This window comes from Orbilia oligospora, assembly GCF_000225545.1.
Source record: "Orbilia oligospora ATCC 24927 unplaced genomic scaffold scaffold00215, whole genome shotgun sequence".
Lineage (NCBI taxonomy): Eukaryota > Fungi > Ascomycota > Orbiliomycetes > Orbiliales > Orbiliaceae > Orbilia > Orbilia oligospora.
Window position 1 is genome coordinate 2,120,010 of NW_011645772.1, and position 17,453 is coordinate 2,137,462.

At 44.2% G+C, this 17,453-nt stretch overlaps 5 protein-coding genes across 5 annotated transcripts; 3 read left to right on the forward strand and 2 right to left on the reverse strand.

Annotated features, from left to right (window-relative positions):
- Positions 1–2,490: 2,490 nt before the first annotated feature.
- Positions 2,491–6,870, forward strand: AOL_s00215g622 (uncharacterized protein; the record flags this gene model as incomplete). Its single annotated transcript, XM_011129824.1, has 8 exons — positions 2,491–3,159; positions 3,215–4,258; positions 4,322–5,057; positions 5,111–5,894; positions 5,949–6,072; positions 6,130–6,175; positions 6,227–6,526; positions 6,584–6,870. The coding sequence occupies 8 exons, from the start codon at positions 2,491–2,493 to the stop codon at positions 6,868–6,870; spliced, it is 3,990 nt and encodes a 1,329-aa protein (XP_011128126.1).
- A 220-nt stretch (positions 6,871–7,090) lies between these two features.
- Positions 7,091–8,571, reverse strand: AOL_s00215g623 (uncharacterized protein; the record flags this gene model as incomplete). Its single annotated transcript, XM_011129825.1, has 3 exons — positions 7,091–7,726; positions 7,797–8,341; positions 8,472–8,571. 3 exons carry the CDS (start codon positions 8,569–8,571, stop codon positions 7,091–7,093), a joined length of 1,281 nt encoding a protein of 426 aa, XP_011128127.1.
- A 694-nt stretch (positions 8,572–9,265) lies between these two features.
- On the reverse strand, positions 9,266–11,101 carry AOL_s00215g624 (uncharacterized protein; the record flags this gene model as incomplete). The annotated part of the gene is made up of 6 exons (XM_011129826.1): positions 9,266–9,549; positions 9,622–10,101; positions 10,170–10,545; positions 10,601–10,658; positions 10,739–10,884; positions 10,949–11,101. The coding sequence occupies 6 exons, from the start codon at positions 11,099–11,101 to the stop codon at positions 9,266–9,268; spliced, it is 1,497 nt and encodes a 498-aa protein (XP_011128128.1).
- Positions 11,102–11,697: 596 nt separating this feature from the next.
- On the forward strand, positions 11,698–14,003 carry AOL_s00215g625 (uncharacterized protein; the record flags this gene model as incomplete). The annotated part of the gene is made up of 6 exons (XM_011129827.1): positions 11,698–11,940; positions 12,004–12,138; positions 12,207–12,597; positions 12,659–12,971; positions 13,025–13,124; positions 13,188–14,003. The coding sequence occupies 6 exons, from the start codon at positions 11,698–11,700 to the stop codon at positions 14,001–14,003; spliced, it is 1,998 nt and encodes a 665-aa protein (XP_011128129.1).
- Positions 14,004–16,740: 2,737 nt separating this feature from the next.
- Positions 16,741–17,453, forward strand: AOL_s00215g626 (uncharacterized protein; the record flags this gene model as incomplete). Its single annotated transcript, XM_011129828.1, has 2 exons — positions 16,741–16,851; positions 16,935–17,453. The coding sequence occupies 2 exons, from the start codon at positions 16,741–16,743 to the stop codon at positions 17,451–17,453; spliced, it is 630 nt and encodes a 209-aa protein (XP_011128130.1).

Sequence of the window (17,453 nt, forward strand, 5' to 3'; positions counted from 1 at the left end):
TATCGGGGTGATAGTATCTCTACCATAGAGACGTCGAGAGGGGCCCTCAAGGAAAGTTTTAAGGGCTTGACCAATCCTCCGTGAAGGACGTAAAATAGATTGCGTCTGAACTTCTTCAATCTTTATTGTGGAGAGCTTCCAATAAGGCTATGGTAGGCTCGTATTGTAGTCGGCATTGGGAATACTATTGATCCTTACATGAACATATATCAGTTTCAATATATCGATTTATAGCCGGTACCGAGGCTAGTCTAGATCTGAGTCGTCATATGCCGACTTCAAGCCACATATAAACTTGTCTACAATGCATCCAAGCGTTTGGTACATAGTCCCCAAAAGAAGGTCAAATTCGGTTGCGGGAAGCGTGTACAGAGTCTCGAGTCGCGGTCTTGGGGGTCGGGCACTGGGATTGCATTGTAACGTAACTAGGGACTAGAGACAAAGTTTAGAGAGTATAGTGCTCGAGTGTACTGATCATGAGCGCATGTTTATTGATCCGAAAAGCCATCATGGGATATAGTTTAAGTTTGCCTCAAGGCCAAGTGTAAATAGATGGTTGATCTTAGGACCAAAAGTCTAGGCGGCCATGAATTAAATGTACCCAAATTATTTGGCTCGCATGTTAACGTTATCGAGGAATATTGTAAGGAACTTTCAGAGAAGTAGCAGTCTGGCTACATAAGGGAGCATGATGCATGATCATCGATAGCATTGATTTAATATAGATCTATCTCTTTGCTCCTTAGTGGCTGGATTCTTCAAGTGGGTTCCGCGGGATCGAGCGAATTCGCTCTTCTAGCATCATCTGTAATCATACATTATTAGAGTTCCAAACAATTGTTCATGAATCACCTATGCTAACTAGCCCGAATTATTGATTCATATTATGAACCGGCCCCCGATAATTACTTGTATAATGTTAAATAGCTCTAGGTAAGCTCTAAAACTGGTTAATGTTTCGAAGATTTCGGGATGAGAGTTGCTTCTTCTTGTTGAAGGTTTTCGGAGCCATTATGTTTATAATATTTAACTAGTATGATTGTATGCCAGTCTTGTGCCGCTCTATTACATTCCCGTTGGGTTAAGAGGAGGTATTCACTCGATGTTGGTACGTCTAGGGAAGTCTGAAGACATATCAAATAATTGAAAGATTAGCAAGAACATTTATATTTTACTTTGGGAAGGTCACCTGGCATCGCAAAGCCCTCTTGGTGTAGTTGGTTATCACGTCAGTCTCATATCTTGATATGAAGGCCTTAAACAGGCAGAAATCTGAAGGTCAGCAGTTCGATCCTGCTAGAAGGCACTTCTTTTTGCTTCTAAGGACTTTTTTGGATCTCTTTCTATCGCCATCTCAAAGGCATTAGATTATATTGCATATGTCAAGTTTTTTTGAACCGGCAATCTTATTTCATTAGGGCAAACTTACTTTGATGGTTTCCTATTTCTTTTCTCTACTCCATCTACAATTTTGACCTTTTACTTCCCTTTCACTGGCATCGATTTCAAGCTTCGGTCGAGGCCAAATGGTGCGTTGTTTTCCACTGTTACACACAATAAAACAACACACCGTTACTATCTTTTAATATGCTCATAGACGTCGATTCAGTGTCGTGACCCATAATCGAGATACTCATAGCGGGATATCGAGTTTTTTTTCTTTCTTTGAGTCGAAAATTATTTAAAGAATATATCCAAGTGGTCTTTAGGCTAGCACACAAGAGGGTCACCATGCCCCTATCGCATGTGCATAGGACCTGTTTCGAACATGTCGCTGTTAGAATTCGAATGTTGTTAGTATACGTACTGATGCACATGCACTAACCTCAACTAGACCCAATCGAATTATAATATTGGGAATAAATCTTAGGCTTCTCTTTAGTTCAAAGTCAAACCCATTATAAAATATCTATATCGATTGGTTGGCGCATGATTCCCTGGCAATCTGTCCACATTCCAAGGTTCGGACTTACGGCATCCTGCTTTTGCATTTGGTTGAGTGGTATGGAGAGATTTGGTGCAGGAATAAAGCTCAGACATGATTACTACCTAAAGGCTCATTGCGCGATTGAGTAGATCTAGAAACTAACGGCGTGTATAATAATAAAGTAACATATATAATATATGGCTATAGAACCCTCAGAATACATTATCTCTAAGCTGGATGGATAACGACCCGAGAATCGAAGTGTTGGATGTTGCATTTTGAAGTGGGTCTCCGCCGCATCTTCCCTAGTACAGCGGCTTGAAATGCGGCTGGCTGAAACTTGCTTGGCGATGATGCACTTAAGTCCTTCGACTTTCCTGTTTCTCGGGTTTAGTATGCGGACACATAATGATGCCTAATAAAACCTTTCCCAGCCGCTGTTTTCTCTTCTCCAACACTCCATATCCAGAGTTTAGCATCTACTCCAACTAGGGCGAGATCGAGAGTTTCACCCGCCGGCGCCGTTTATCCTTTATGTGAAGCATCCCGCCACGCGACCCACAATGGCGTCCTCGTCGCCGTCGCCGCGGCCCACCCCCCGGCCACGTGCGGAATCGAATGTCTCCGATGCAAGCTTCTACTCCCATGCCGATGGCGTTGAGATGTCACACGAAGATGTTTTTAGCGGCCCGATACCAGAGAGTGTTCCATCGAGTGTTTCGGCGTTTGTGCATAGACGGAGATCCCGTACCGAATCCGAGGCTAGTTTCACATTTTTTCAACAGGACGAGGTCGACAATTGGGACAACGAGGAAGCGATTATAGACGATGATGATGATGAAGAATTTCAATTCAATGCATGGGAAGGGGATATTGATATGGACCTGGAGTCTGGATCTCGACGGCAGTCGCTGGCTCGCTCACCCCGTAATTCGAGGGACGATCAAGAACTTCCGTTACTCGACCGCCAGGACACCAATGCTACCGATACGAGTCGTATATTTATGAGAGGCCCGCTAAGATCAAATCAAAAGATCTATATCGTTACGGAGGATTTGACCATTATTGTTGGAGGGTTCAGAACAAGCAAAATGGGCTCGACAATTTTGACTGTATTATCGGTCCTTACGCTCGGCTTGTTTTACTTGCTGCTACGTTGGATGCCCCGCTGGAGAGTCCGACTGATAGGAAAGCCATGTCCGTTGAGAGATTGTGAATGGGTCGTAATCGAGGTTAGTAGTATCATCCCGGGAGCATTGTCGGGCTTTGCTAAATTTTCGATTATAGAACGAGTGGAATGAGTTCAGCATACACCCTATTAAGAAACGGTCGTATGGAATGACTCTATCTACTGTATTCGGCCCTCCATCCGAGAAAGCAGTCGCAGCGGCTGAAGCGGCGGAGGAAGACGATGATCCTTTGATTAACCACCTGCGATACCTCGATTACCGATATATTCGATTCTGTTACAACCCGGTGGAGGATAGATTTATGCTCACTAGCAACTGGAAAGACCCGGAATGGGATAGTGTATTATCCGCTCGCCAGGGCGTTGATAGTGACACTCAAGATCAACGCTCGACTGTCTTTGGACCCAATGTCATAGATATTGAGGAAAAAAGCACGATGAACCTTTTCTTAGACGAGGTCTTCCATCCTTTCTACGTTTTCCAGATCGCTAGTATCATCCTATGGTCAATGGATGAGTACTACTACTACGCTTCCTGCATTTTTCTTATATCCATTGTTAGCATCACCAGCACCCTGATCGAAACGAAGTCGACTATGAAGCGACTTCGAGAAATCTCGAAATTTGTTTGCGATGTAAGAGTAATGCGCAACGGCTATTGGGAATACGTTTCTTCTGCAGATCTGGTTCCCGGGGACGTTTACGAAGTTACAGACCCTCACTTAACATTATTCCCTTGTGATAGTTTGCTCCTGTCCGGCGACTGTATCGTCAATGAGAGTATGCTCACAGGAGAATCTGTTCCGGTATCAAAGGTTCCGTGCACCGACGAGGCCCTACAAGAGCTAGATCTTGACGCATCATCCGTGAAGCCTGCACTTTCTAAATACTTCTTGTTTTGCGGTACGAAAATCATCAGGGCCCGCAAACCACAGGATGGACAGGACGATGAGGCTGCCGCACTAGCACTTGTTGTTCGTACCGGATTTAATACTACCAAAGGTGCATTGGTACGCAGCATGCTGTTCCCGAAGCCTACAGGTTTCAAATTTTATCGTGACAGCTTCTACTACATTAGTGTAATGGCTGTGATTGCGCTGCTCGGATTCATCGCCACCTTGATTAGATTCATCGAACTTGGGGTAAGTTTCACCACTATTACACACAGTACTAAAATAGCTACATAGTTACTAACATGAAAACAGCTTGCCGTACACTTGATTGTCGTTAGAGCTTTAGACTTAATCACGATTGTCGTCCCACCCGCCCTTCCTGCAACACTGACGATTGGTACAAACTTCGCCCTCTCGAGATTGAAGAAGAAACAGATCTTTTGCATTAGTCCTATGAGGGTCAATGTTGCTGGAAAGCTAGACGTAATTTGCTTCGACAAAACTGGTACTCTGACGGAAGATGGGCTTGACGTTCTTGGAGTTCGGGCTGTTCATCGCGACTCTAAGAAGTTTTCTGAGCTATACAACGACTCACTAGACCTTCTCCCGCCAAACACCTTTGAACGAGATCCCTCTGTCGACTTTTCTACCAATAAGGCAATACTACATACCATGGCTACTTGTCATTCCCTCCGGATGGTTGACGGCGAGCTTATTGGCGACCCTCTGGACCAGAAGATGTTCGGGTTTACCGGTTGGTCATATGAGGAAACAGGATCCCAAATAAGACGAAACAGCGAAGAAGTATTGACCGCTCAACCCAACGCAATATCGCCTCCAGTTGTCAGACCACCCGCTGGAAAGAAGTATGGAGATAACGAAAATGAGGGCGAGATTCCGCTTGAACTTGGAGTTTTCAAATCTTTCGAGTTTGTATCCCAACTTCGGCGAGCTAGCGTCATCGTCAAGCAATTTGGTGAGACTGGATGTGACATTTATGTAAAGGGAGCTCCTGAGTGTATGGCAGAGATTTGTAACCCTGAGAGCTGTAGGTCGCCACCAACCCCGTTGAACTGATGGCTTACTAACTTAAGTTCCTAGTTCCTGAGGACTATGACGATTTGCTGGCCTACTATACACACCGTGGATTCCGTGTCATCGCTTGCGCAGCCAAGAACATTAAGAAATTGTCTTGGGTTAAGGCTCAAAAGATGAAGCGCGATGAAGCTGAAAAGGACCTCGACTTTTGTGGCTTTATTATCTTCGAAAACAAGTTGAAACCAAGCACGGCTGGCGTTATGAGGGAGTTGGAGCAAGCAAATCTCCGACGTGTCATGTGTACTGGTGACAACATCCTCACTGCTATCAGTGTCGCTAGGGAATGCCACCTGATCGATAAGTCAGCTCATGTGTTTGTTCCTCATTTCGTAGAGGGAGACTCCCAATCGTCCACGGCCAAAATCCAGTGGGAGAGCGTCGACAACAAGATCTATAAGCTGGACGAGGACACACTGTTGCCGCTCCCCGCCCCGCCTGAAGGTGATCTGTCTCTCCCATATGATATCAACAATATGCGAAACTATTCTATCGCCGTCAGCGGCGAGGTTTTCAGATGGATGATCGATTTTGCCCCAAGGGAGGTCATGCAGCGCATGTTGGTGATTGGTCAGGTTTTTGCTCGGATGTCCCCCGACGAAAAGCACGAACTGGTCGAGAAGCTACAAAGTTTGGATTATACTGTCTGCTTCTGCGGTGATGGTGCTAACGACTGCGGAGCCCTGAAAGCCGCGGATGTCGGTATCTCTCTATCTGAAGCTGAAGCATCTGTTGCTGCGCCATTTACGAGCCGTGTATTTGAAATTTCCTGCGTCCCACAAGTTATTAGGTATGTCTTCCCTCTCGAAGGTTATTCAAATATCAATACTAATCATACAAATAGAGAGGGTCGAGCTTCGCTCGTTACTAGTTTTAGCTGCTTCAAGTACATGAGTTTGTATTCTGCTATACAATTCATCAGCGTCAGTATCCTTTACAAGTCCGGGTCCAATCTAGGAGACTTCCAGGTATGTTAAACATGATAAACCGCCCAAATTCATGAAAAAGTCTAACTGTTTCATTAGTATCTGTTCATTGATCTTCTCCTCATCTTACCGATTGCCATCTTCAGTAAGTTACCAAAGCAGCTTTTGCCCTTCTAGCAGTGTTAACATGGTGCAGTGAGTTGGAGCGATCCTTCCGACAGGCTTTCAGTAAAACGCCCAACAGCGAGCCTAGTATCCCGAAAAGTTTTGACACCACTTCTCGGCCAGATGTTCATCTGCTTGCTAATTCAATTAACGGTTTATGAATTGGTCCAGCAGCAGCCATGGTACATCCCGCCAGTTGTCGACCCAGAAAAGTCCAACATTCTCAACTCCCAGAATACAAGCTTGTTCCTATCATCAGGTTATCAATACATTCTTGCTAGCATAATATTGAGTGTTGGACCGCCTTTTAGGAAACCAATGACGCAGAACTGTGAGTGCTTCATATTACATGGCCAATTAACAGTATAGTTGCTAATACCACCTCTAGTTCCTTATGTTGCCTCATTGTTTGTCGCTCTTGCGATAGTTACCTATCTTCTCCTTGACCCTTCAAAGGCTGTCATGGATTTCATTGAATTGACAGAAATGTCGATGTCGTTTAAACTGCTAATTGTGTTCATCGCAGCGGTTGGCTTTATTGTAAGTTGGTATGGCGAGAAAAGAGTCTTTGTAGAATTAGCTAGATGGATTGGGAAGACTCAAGCTACATTGCGACCGAGCTTTCAAAAGAAGAGAAAGGAGTATAAGCTCCTTGAAGAAGAGATGAGATTTTGATGTATGATTAGAAAGGTGCGGGTAGAAGACTAGAGTATGTACGATACTTGCTAAATAACTCCAGCAATACATGTAGCATTATTGTTAGCGAGAATTTGGGAGCGACTTAATTAATTAGATTAAGATATCATATAACACCTTGGCAATCCTTGTAGTTTCTAGAAAGACTTTTGTTCTCCTGGACTCATGATCAGATAACGGAATTCCCACCACCGTCAGATTACCTCTTCTGCCTCTTCGCACTCCTACTCTGGTTCTCTGTGGTGTCAGCCCACGACCTGACTACTTCCTCCATCTTTCTCAAAATTTCCTTTTCCCCTAATCGAACCTCAACAGCCATCCTATTCCTTCTCCCAAGAGCCTCTCCTGAATTTCCCAAAATCGCTATATCTTCTTCTCTCGATGTTGCAAAACCCTCCCTCCTTTTTTGAATAACTTCGAGGATAACGTCCCTGGTCCTAGCATCCTTCTTCGCCTTTGGGAACTTCTCTTCAGTCGCATAAGACCGGAAAGTCTCATCATCAACTGAAAATGCCTGGATCACAATGAGTATCTCAGAAGATATCCCGCCATCTGCCTCGATATCGTATGAATCCTCAAGTAGTTCTTCTTCGACTAGCCTTTCTATCCTGGAGTCACGTGTACTATCCGAAAGGTTCTTTCCGGCAACAGATATGAGTAGTGTAGAATCTATTTCGATCACATCGTGCTGTGTTGACGATTGAGGGTACCTGCCAACCCGGCGGAGTAGATCAGATCGAGGAACCGGACCGGGGTCGCTGTAGAGAGCTGTCCCCGTTGATATATCCCTCGTAGAAACTAGAGATACCGAACCCTCCGATGGCAAGAATTCGCACTTTTGACCCCCAAGAATACCTTAGTATGGGACACCAATCTCGGAGATAAAAAACAAATAAGATACTCACATTCGCCAAATTGCAATCAATTTGAATCAGATTTCCGAAGGGAACCAAAACTTTGTCCGTATCCAAGGAGTCATATTCGTCGTCATCGTCATCATCCATGGCGTCTTCATCTCGAGTATGCCCTGGCTTCTCGAAATCCGACGAAAATGCCATGATCCATGATCCAGCTTTATGAAATGCCTCCAATGAAACATCAACTCCTCCGAATACGTCTCCGTTAGCATCAACAAATGTCTTGATCTCCTCCAAATACATTGCCTCCGCCTCTTCCTTGCCAATTTTGTTCAATACGGCTGACCCTTCGAGTTCTTTCAATTCGTCTTGAGACCAATACATTAGAGTATCAAACTCTGTTGGCATGCTATCAAAATAGCTCCGCCATTGTGAATCTGGCTTTGAAGCTTCGTACATTATTATGAGGATTAGAATAGTCCATTGTGACTTTTCTGCCAAGGATGGAATACGCTCGAGAAGAGAGCTGTTTGTCGCAGTTATAATAGCAGAAGCAGGGATGTTTAGCAAAGTTGTTGAGGCGGGTATGTTATCTATAGAATCTATTTCTTATTCAGTAATTACTCAATAGAAATGATGCATACATGCAAAAGATTTTTGGTCAGAGTTATCGATTATTGATAACTTGGAAATTTTACAAATTCCAGAATTATGGAAACATACTAATGATTTGTTCGCCAGAAGGAGACCGGGATATTTGTATTGAAGGATGGACTTCTACTCCATTGTGCGAAAGCCAGTGGATGATTGCTGTTTCAGACATTTTAAAAGGAGTTTTTCTGATGATTTTTTTTAAAAAAATTCTGGGGCGAATAAATGTAGATGGATGAATTTCAAATGAAGATTTCTATCATGCATAAAACCCGGCGAGCTCTGAGCTAAGCCGAGAGAAGGATTTTGTTGTAGAGCGCCACGACTAGACGCCACGGCTGATATTTCATAGAACTCCGAAGGCACTTCCGGGCACTCCCGGTACAATTAGATAGGTGATTCGTCGAGAATATGTTTTGCTATTTGTGACATGTCAACATTTAAGTTACGATGCATCTGTTGGACTAGAATTTATGTTTTGCAATGCCTTCAGAGGAATTGATGTCGCCATGCACCGCCACAGTTAGGAATGGAACTTGCAACATCCCGTAAATGCAAATGGTGAATCAAGATTAATCATAGCTATAGCTTAACATGATATTGTAAGATGCGAATATTTCGATAGGTCAATATTAGTGTCCTTCACTAATACAATATTTTTTAAAATGCAATATCGCTGGGATTGCTATGGTAGTATGTTTTGCTACGACCATAAATGATATAGACTATGATAGTAAACTTCTCTAGAATAACCAAGTCAATACAAGGCTTTCAAATTCGAATACAAAATGATGCTGACAATGATGCTGAATGCTAAATCTAGAATTATGAAATGATCTGGCTAACAGGACCGATTACGCTCCCTTTTACTCCTTCTTCTGGTGCTCTTCAACCTTCTTCCCAGAAGCCCCAAAGAAGCTACTTAAGATAGTTCCAAACACCCAGAAGAACCCGATGACAATGACACCCATAGTTCCCCATTCGATTAATTGGGAGTCCACCGAATTCAAAATCGGTACTTCCAAACTAGATCTCGAAAGGGTGGAATTGATGAGTTTTGGAGTCAGATGGTAGAAATAAGTTTCCTCCGGGAAATATTCGTCATAACCTAGCATTCTCCTGTCAAATGGATTGGTGGACATCTTGTTCCCTATAATGAAGATCATAATTAGTGGTCGACCGTAAAATGAAGAATGGGTCAGCATGCTAAATTTAAACTGACATTGCTCCGATGGACAAGCCCAAAACACCATCGGCCAAGGTAGCGTAGCCGTCTCACTGTGCTTCTCGGGGTGCGTCGGCATGTACCGTAGATGTAATGGAAGAGTGAACTCCATTGGCGAACGCTTTTTCTCCCATGTACTCAAATACTCCGCAACATCCAATTCCGCGAGAACTAAAGCGCCCCACTTTGACATTGCCCATTCCGGAGCTTCCAAATCAGTTTCTCCCTCTACTACTTTTATTTTGTTTATACCGTAGGATTTCATAAGTTTGTCGTCCTCTAGCTGGTATGGATCCACAAAAAACGGCTGGGGTATCGTGAAATATGCATTCAGGGTGCACCCAGCTGCGGGAGAGTTCCCACCAAGGGCCAGCGTGACCTCAAGTTTTGGATGCAAGCCAGTTGGTCGGTTGAAATCCGCCATGTAGATGCTTTGTCGTGCATGGTGCCTTGACGGGAATGAAACGAGAGCAGGTTCTATTAAACCCATTAGTATTCCATTAGTATCCGTTAAGAGGCTAGAGATTTCCCATTTGGATTCATACTAAGCTCATCATCTTGCCCCACCATGGCAAGCTTCCCTCGAAGGGATATCTCCTCTTCAGGAGACTTTCCTCCGCTTGTTAGAACCCCAACTTCTACTTTATCAGCCGATGTATCAGGCTTAACCTGTACATCCCACGATCCATCTTTTGAATTCCCATCCGAAGTCGCCCAGATTGCGCTGATGTCTAAGGTTTGTGATGCAGCATCGTATTTCAGATCTAATGAAGTGGCAGTGCTTAATGCTAAAACTTTGTCCTTGCAGGCCTTTTTCGAGGGACCGCATATCTTATTCCCAAGTGGTTTGAGAATATTCGGTAGAACATTCACATTGGGGACATAAAGTTGCTTTAACCGCCCTCGGCTGATGAAAGATGTCTACTCGATAACGTTAGCGGCCTATCAAACGACCTCAGGAGTGACCGTATCTCACCTCTATCGAACCGCAGGGGATATCCGCATATTTCAGAATGAAAGAGCAAAGGTTCGTCCTAGTCTCTTCCATACATAAGCATATGTTGTCTAATCCCTCCAATCTTTCTTTGGGTCCGCCAAAAAGATCAAAGCATACATTTTAGATTCCCTTAATGGCATGGCAAGAATATGCAGCCCAAGCGGTAGTCTGGACGCGAATGGTCCCTTCCACTTTTCGTCATAGTTCCTTCCGTTATCGAAACGGAGATGTAATTCTTGCGTCTGTCTGACTACATCTTTCACCTATCAACACGATATTTATCTATTAGCAGGAAATATGGCGATTCGCGGACGACACGCGACATACGAACTGGGGTAACTCGTCAAACGTGAAGGTAAATCGGTCTTCGCGTATAGCCTTGAGTCCCTTTATTTCGAGTTTGTCTTCGGCAAGACGGAGAGCATCTTCCGACGCTTCATTCTCTTGCGGGGACACTAGGAACGTTATGCGACGCTTCATTGTTCTGGATGTTGTTACATGTTGGTTGTGGAGCGTCGGGAGTCAAGCTGTCACTTAGCTCTGAACTCGTGTCGGTTTGAGGCCCGGGACCGGGGATCCGGGAGCCATCCCCAGGACCGACCGGGAGGTTGGCCCCAGCCACAGGGGCTGAGAATCCCCCGAACATTAGCCATGTGTGAGCCATGCGATGCGGCGAGAGAGCGGGGAACCTCCCTGCAGAACCTCACTCCCAACTAGCTTTAGCTGATGCACTCAGTTCAGCCCTGACATCGACACAACCTTGTCTGCTGTTAAATCCGACGTAGTTGGGATTCCATTCCTTAAACCCCTTTACTTGGCTGAAGACCATCCTTCCTTTTGGCCAGAGTACATGCATATATTCAGCCACAGCTCCTATTGTGACTTTCGATTCACCCAGTCCTAGTCCATCCATCCCACAGCCAAGACGATCAAGTGCGACGTGCCGACATCCGAAGTATCTACTAGCAGCTAGAAGGACCCCTCCATAGCTGCACAGTAGCCCTAGTTATCATTGGCCATTCATACCACTATCCTTCAATCTTTCAGTCAATTATTTATCCAGTCGTTCGTTCATCATGGCTTCCAGTTTCAGTCTTAAGCATGCAGACACTGCTCCCGCTCCGATCGATTCATCACTTGGTAAAGATATCATGTCAGGCCCTGAGGAAACAGGTCCCGATGGTACCATTCATTCTGGTCAATCCACGCCGACGGGGCGGCCATATGTAGCTCGTCACATGTCTTCACCGGCCACTCTGTTTCGTTCACCCACTCGGCACCACAGGCGAACACATTCCACCCCCCGTCGAGAAGTCAAGGTAGTTTTTCAGGGATCTCATGGTTTAGCGACCCCGCGCTGATCATTTCTTCGGTGAATCTAGGAGACGTTGGATGCCAGTATGCAATATAATGAGAATGACGACCGACGGATCAACCAGTATATAATAAAACAGGAGATTGGCAGAGGGTCGTTCGGTTCGGTGCATCTGGCCACAGATCAAGATGGCATTGACTACGTATGGGATACATGGATCCAAGATATAGCCACAAGAAATTAATGTGTCTAACTTGCTGTTGTTTATAGGCAATGAAAGAGTTCTCGAAATCCCGGTTACGAAAACAGATCAAGTCAAACTTAATGCGGCATGGCCCTCATACAATTGCTCCTCGTGGTGGCAGACTTAATGTTCCCATGCACCGTCGCAAAGGCTCAGATCTCGCCACAGAAGGAGAGGCCGCCAATCCACTATTTCTTATCCGTGGAGAAATAGCGGCCATGAAGAAATTGAATCACGAAAACCTTGTCAACTTAATCGAGGTTTTAGACGACCCCGACGGTGATTCGATATATATGGTGTTAGAAATGTGTGCGAAAGGTGTTATCATGAGAGTCGGTATCGGCGAAAATGCGACACCGTTCGCAGAGAATGACTGCAGATACTGGTTCAGAGATTTGATGCTGGGGATTGAATACCGTATGGATCATGAAACAGTCTTCCCATACACATGTTTGCCTAAATACTGACCTTAAATCAGTTCACGCTCAGGGCATCATACATCGCGACATCAAGCCGGATAATCTTCTTTTGAATCACAACAATTGTCTTAAAATTGTGGACTTTGGAGTTTCTGAAATATTCAATAAGGATGCTGCTATGAAAACATCGAAATCGGCAGGAAGCCCTGCATTCCTCCCACCAGAAATGTGCACTCTCGGGCAGACGGAGTATGATGGGCGGGCTGCTGATATATGGTCGATGGGTGTGTGTCTGTATTGTTTCTTCTACGGACGTTTACCATTCGATCACGACAGCATTATGGAGCTCTATGAAAGCATTCGTGAAGAAGAGTATGTTTCTTGTTATGATATTATCAGCTTCTAATATTGACATGATGGCCTAGGATACAATACACAGATGATACTCCACCAGAATTGTTGGATCTATTTCATAAAATTCTTGAAAGGGACCCGACAAAACGGATTACTATGGATGAGTTAAGGGTAAGGCTGATTTATAAACTTGATTGCATTTGAATACCAATAACTAAGTTTTTATTTATTTAGGTACATCCTTGGATCACTAATAATGGCAAGGATACTCTCTTATCGAAAGAAGAAAACGTTTCAGACATAGTTGAGCCACCTACAGACGATGAGATTAGAAATGCCATAACAAAGAGCATACGGAATGTCGTCGCTGCTGTCAAGGCGGTCAGCATGTTTAAGAGGCTTGTTATAAGACGGCGACATGAACGGATGCTTGCCGAAGCCGCCAGGGAGAACAGATACACTGACTCCACAGAAGCACTATCGAGCTCACCAACAGCATTGACTCCTCCCTTGCTGCCATGGTCTCAAAGGCCCAGAAGTACGGAGGCAGATAATAGGACTAATGTCCAAGGTAAACTTGCTGGTTTAGGTATTCAAACCGACCCTCAGGCTTTCGATCTCAGGTCTATGGTCCAAGCCCTCCCAAAACGAGAAGATAGCGGAATCTCGGTGAACTCGGCTGCCTCGTTACCAGGCCCGGCATTCCAATTCTCCGAATCAGCGTCAACCCCAATTGCCGACAAGGAGGCAATGGGTATCTGGCACGAACTACTTAGAAATGCGGTTATGCCACAGCGTAAAGACAGCTATGAGGATAAGACTCAGCGGCCGTACTTAAACGTTGGCAACAGCGATAGTCCCGCTGGGAACTTCATTACTCGGTCTCCAGCCCCAACAGATCATCCAATCTACGAAACAGCATATCAAGACGATGTTCAACGTATACAAAGGGAGCAGGGTACCAGTGCAACCGTGTACTCTAATCGTCGGGTGGACGAAGCAAAAGAAGGGAGTAGTAAATGGGGTAAACTTAGGTCAACCACAACATAGGCATGACCCCAAGTGAAGGTACCTCTACACTGTATATTCTAGGATAGCAGTTTGGTTTCTTGTTAGCGCGTCATCAATCTTTCATAAAGCGGAGTAAGTCTTTTTTTTTCCAAAAAAAACACATGGGGCCTTTTGTCTATTCGCTCGTTTTGTTTTTTGCAATCCTTCCCCCTTAAATCCATACACAAGGGTTGGTTCTTTGCTTTTCAAATTTCAATGGTCCCACAACATGCCCATCTAGCGCTGTAATCTTCTCTGAATCATATTGATTCATGTATTTTGTGTGTCGGTACTTTTTTAAAGCCAAGTTGTATGAGCTGGCAGTAGCATATTGTCATCAACACTCTGTTCCTAAAGGATACAGCTTCCAATATCATCAATCGAATATCATACAAGCAATCTGGTCAGTTTTCGGCATGGTGGTCAATCGGCATTTGCATTCAATCCCAGACCTTGACACGGGTACCGGGTACTGCCGACTACCTCCTGCGACACTCCACAGGCTCCACCATTCAATATTTGCGAGCGGGCTTCCCATGACAAATAATTTAAGCATATCGGATTGAGTAACAGTGTCTTATCCGTATACATATGCTGAGGAACCGCCCGATGCGGAAAGTTATCGTCATAACCTCGGTCGGGTCATGATCAAGATAATAGGATACCTTTCTGAACAACGAAATATTCGAAAGGCTAGCATATAGTAGCTCGGAACTAGCTCACGCTGTAACAGAATGTACTTGCATGAGGCATTTTTTATAATACCCTCCCTACCTTACCACAGTACGATCATCGATGTGATTTTCGATACATGCTGTGGTGGAGCTGTTGTCAGGCAATATTATGGCGCTTATCACAAGTAATTTATGACAGCAGTTATGCAGGATGCAGCACAAAGTATCAGTATCAAAAAAGACCTCTTGAATGAAATTGCTAAGCTAAGAAGCCAAGCGAAAAATTTTGATACTCGTACCTGCAAAAGAATAGGAGGTTTAAATCGATTTCGGTATTTTGTGACAGAATATAAAAGCTTGCTTACTGCGGAGTCTGCATGCCCAGAGACTTGAGTACAGGTTGGCTACATGGTTAATTCTAGCTGTGCCTGGATAATTGCGACCTGGAACGTTAACTTCGTTACACGCAGTTCGCCGCCAGCCAACAAAGCTCCCGTTATGCGGTTATAGCTTATGCATCCGGATATAATCACAGATCAGAACGTCTTCCTTGACCTTGTTTGCTTGCTAGCTTGCCCCCCATAAAACCCTTTTTTGGATAGATACGGATAATCCGAAAACCGTCCAATCGCAGTTGGAGATAACAGCAACGTGCTATAAATATATTACGTCGAGATTCGAAGATATAAAGTATTTTAATTACTATGCTGACTTAGATGTGACGGAATTGACAGGAACCAGCTTTTTTTTCATGTAAGGGGACATAGCAGGTTTGGTCTCGTTTAGGATGTCCCAGCCTATGCCTGGTAACGAGACCGGCCGTGGCTTGCAGGCCTGGGCCGCGACCGGTTCGTTGAGCTGTCAACTTTTAAAGCCTTTTGAGAGGTCGGAATAACACAGACAACGCAGGTGTCGAGGAATAAATTGAATGTGCAAGAGTTTATTGGAGGGGGGATAGATGGAATTCGACATAGGTTTCTAGTCTGTTCAAGTTAAATATAGTAATTTACTTGTTTAAGTGATATGATGCTAAACCATTCGATTGTAATTGATTTAGTACTTGGGGATCGATTGTATGCGCTGTAGCTCCATGGCGAACTGAGAAGCTGGACTGTCCCCTTTGACGGCTTCTAGAATATCAAATTCTAGGTAGGACCGAGTGCCTACTAAGAACGCGGATTAAGTATTATGAATAAAAGTGCGCCCAGTGATATAAATATTTGACAGAATTAACAAAGGACGATACGACATGGCTTCAAATCCGCTGAATGTGCGAGGCCGAAAGCCTGCCAATATGGTATATATCATATCCTATAAATCCTGGCACATGATTCAATTTATTAAGCCATATACAACTGCTATAGCTACTTATAAAAAAATATATTCGATTATTAACACTGCAAAATATTAAATCATCGTTAGAGCCAGTCGCTGTGGGAAGATGTAGTGTTCGGATGCACAAAATAAGAGCTTAAGAGGAACAATGTATTGGTGATTATATAATATCATCCGCGAAACCTCGCAACAAGCGACATGGGAATACTAAAAACGAAGCCGATCGACTGAAACCGCTGTTAGACTTTTGGTATGCAGAAATTTGGTCAATAGGCCTCCTCAAAGCAATGCAAATCTCTCATATTTCTATCATTAAACACTTATATCCGTTACATATGTTGAAGGCGGACTATTCTGTAATGGGGAACTAAGTCGCGAATCAACCGCGCCTGAGCGGATCTTAAAATCCTTGGTCAGGAGAAACAGAACCGCGATTGGATAATCCAACATCACAGGTGAGGATCGTCGTTAAAATAATTGGATTCAGATATGGCTTTCTCCACTGTTTTTCGGTAGCATCGATATCCCAGGATAGCAATTATAGTGAGAATATTGCGCAGTTAGAATATATAAAGAGTGCTCAATTTCCATGCATGATCTTCGAAAAGTATGTATTGATAACGTTCATAGTTCCGCTTAACATTCAGTCTGGAACCCAGCGAAAACGTAAATAAATTCCTCTACATATATATCTTTCGAAAATAAGGCGTAGACATATCACTATAAAAATGTTTTCCTCGGCGCCCAGGGCAATCGGTAGCCTACTACTGTTGTTTCAGCTCGTATCGAGTGTGCCTACCCCTCAGAATACTGCGCCGCCCGTCTGTGATACCGCGAACGTAAGTCTGTAGTTTTTATACGTAGGCTATATATAATTTCAATTGGATTGACGCGACTAACAAGTATTTTCACCAACTAACAGTTCGACAGCTTTCCCACCTCACTCCTAAATGTCAACTACATCGGCAACTACAAAAATATATACTGGCGGGCTATGACAGTGGGTAGTAGCACACTACAAGTCACCGGTGTTCAAGCCCACTCCGGCAACAATGTAGCCGCATGGAGCTTCAACAGTATTCTATCACAGGGAATTCCAGCGATGCTAGCGGACTACCAAGATAGCGAAACAGAAAGTTTTGATCTCTGCGGCTTCGCATATGGATGTGCTTTACCGACAGGTCAAGGTACTATTGCTATTCCAAGCAAATGCACACTTACTGTCACGGGACACTTTGCCGACGGTCAGACGATCAATAAGGTCTTTAAGTATACCCCGAAGGGTTTGCGAGAGAAAATGGTGAAGACGCCAGATGGATTCTTCTCCGAGTTTAAGGGATTGAAGAAAGTTACGTTTGAGACTAGGGGATTGCTAGGAATTCCAGCGACTGCGGTGGGGTTGATTGATGATGTTAGTTATTCCGTGAAACTGAAGGCTTAA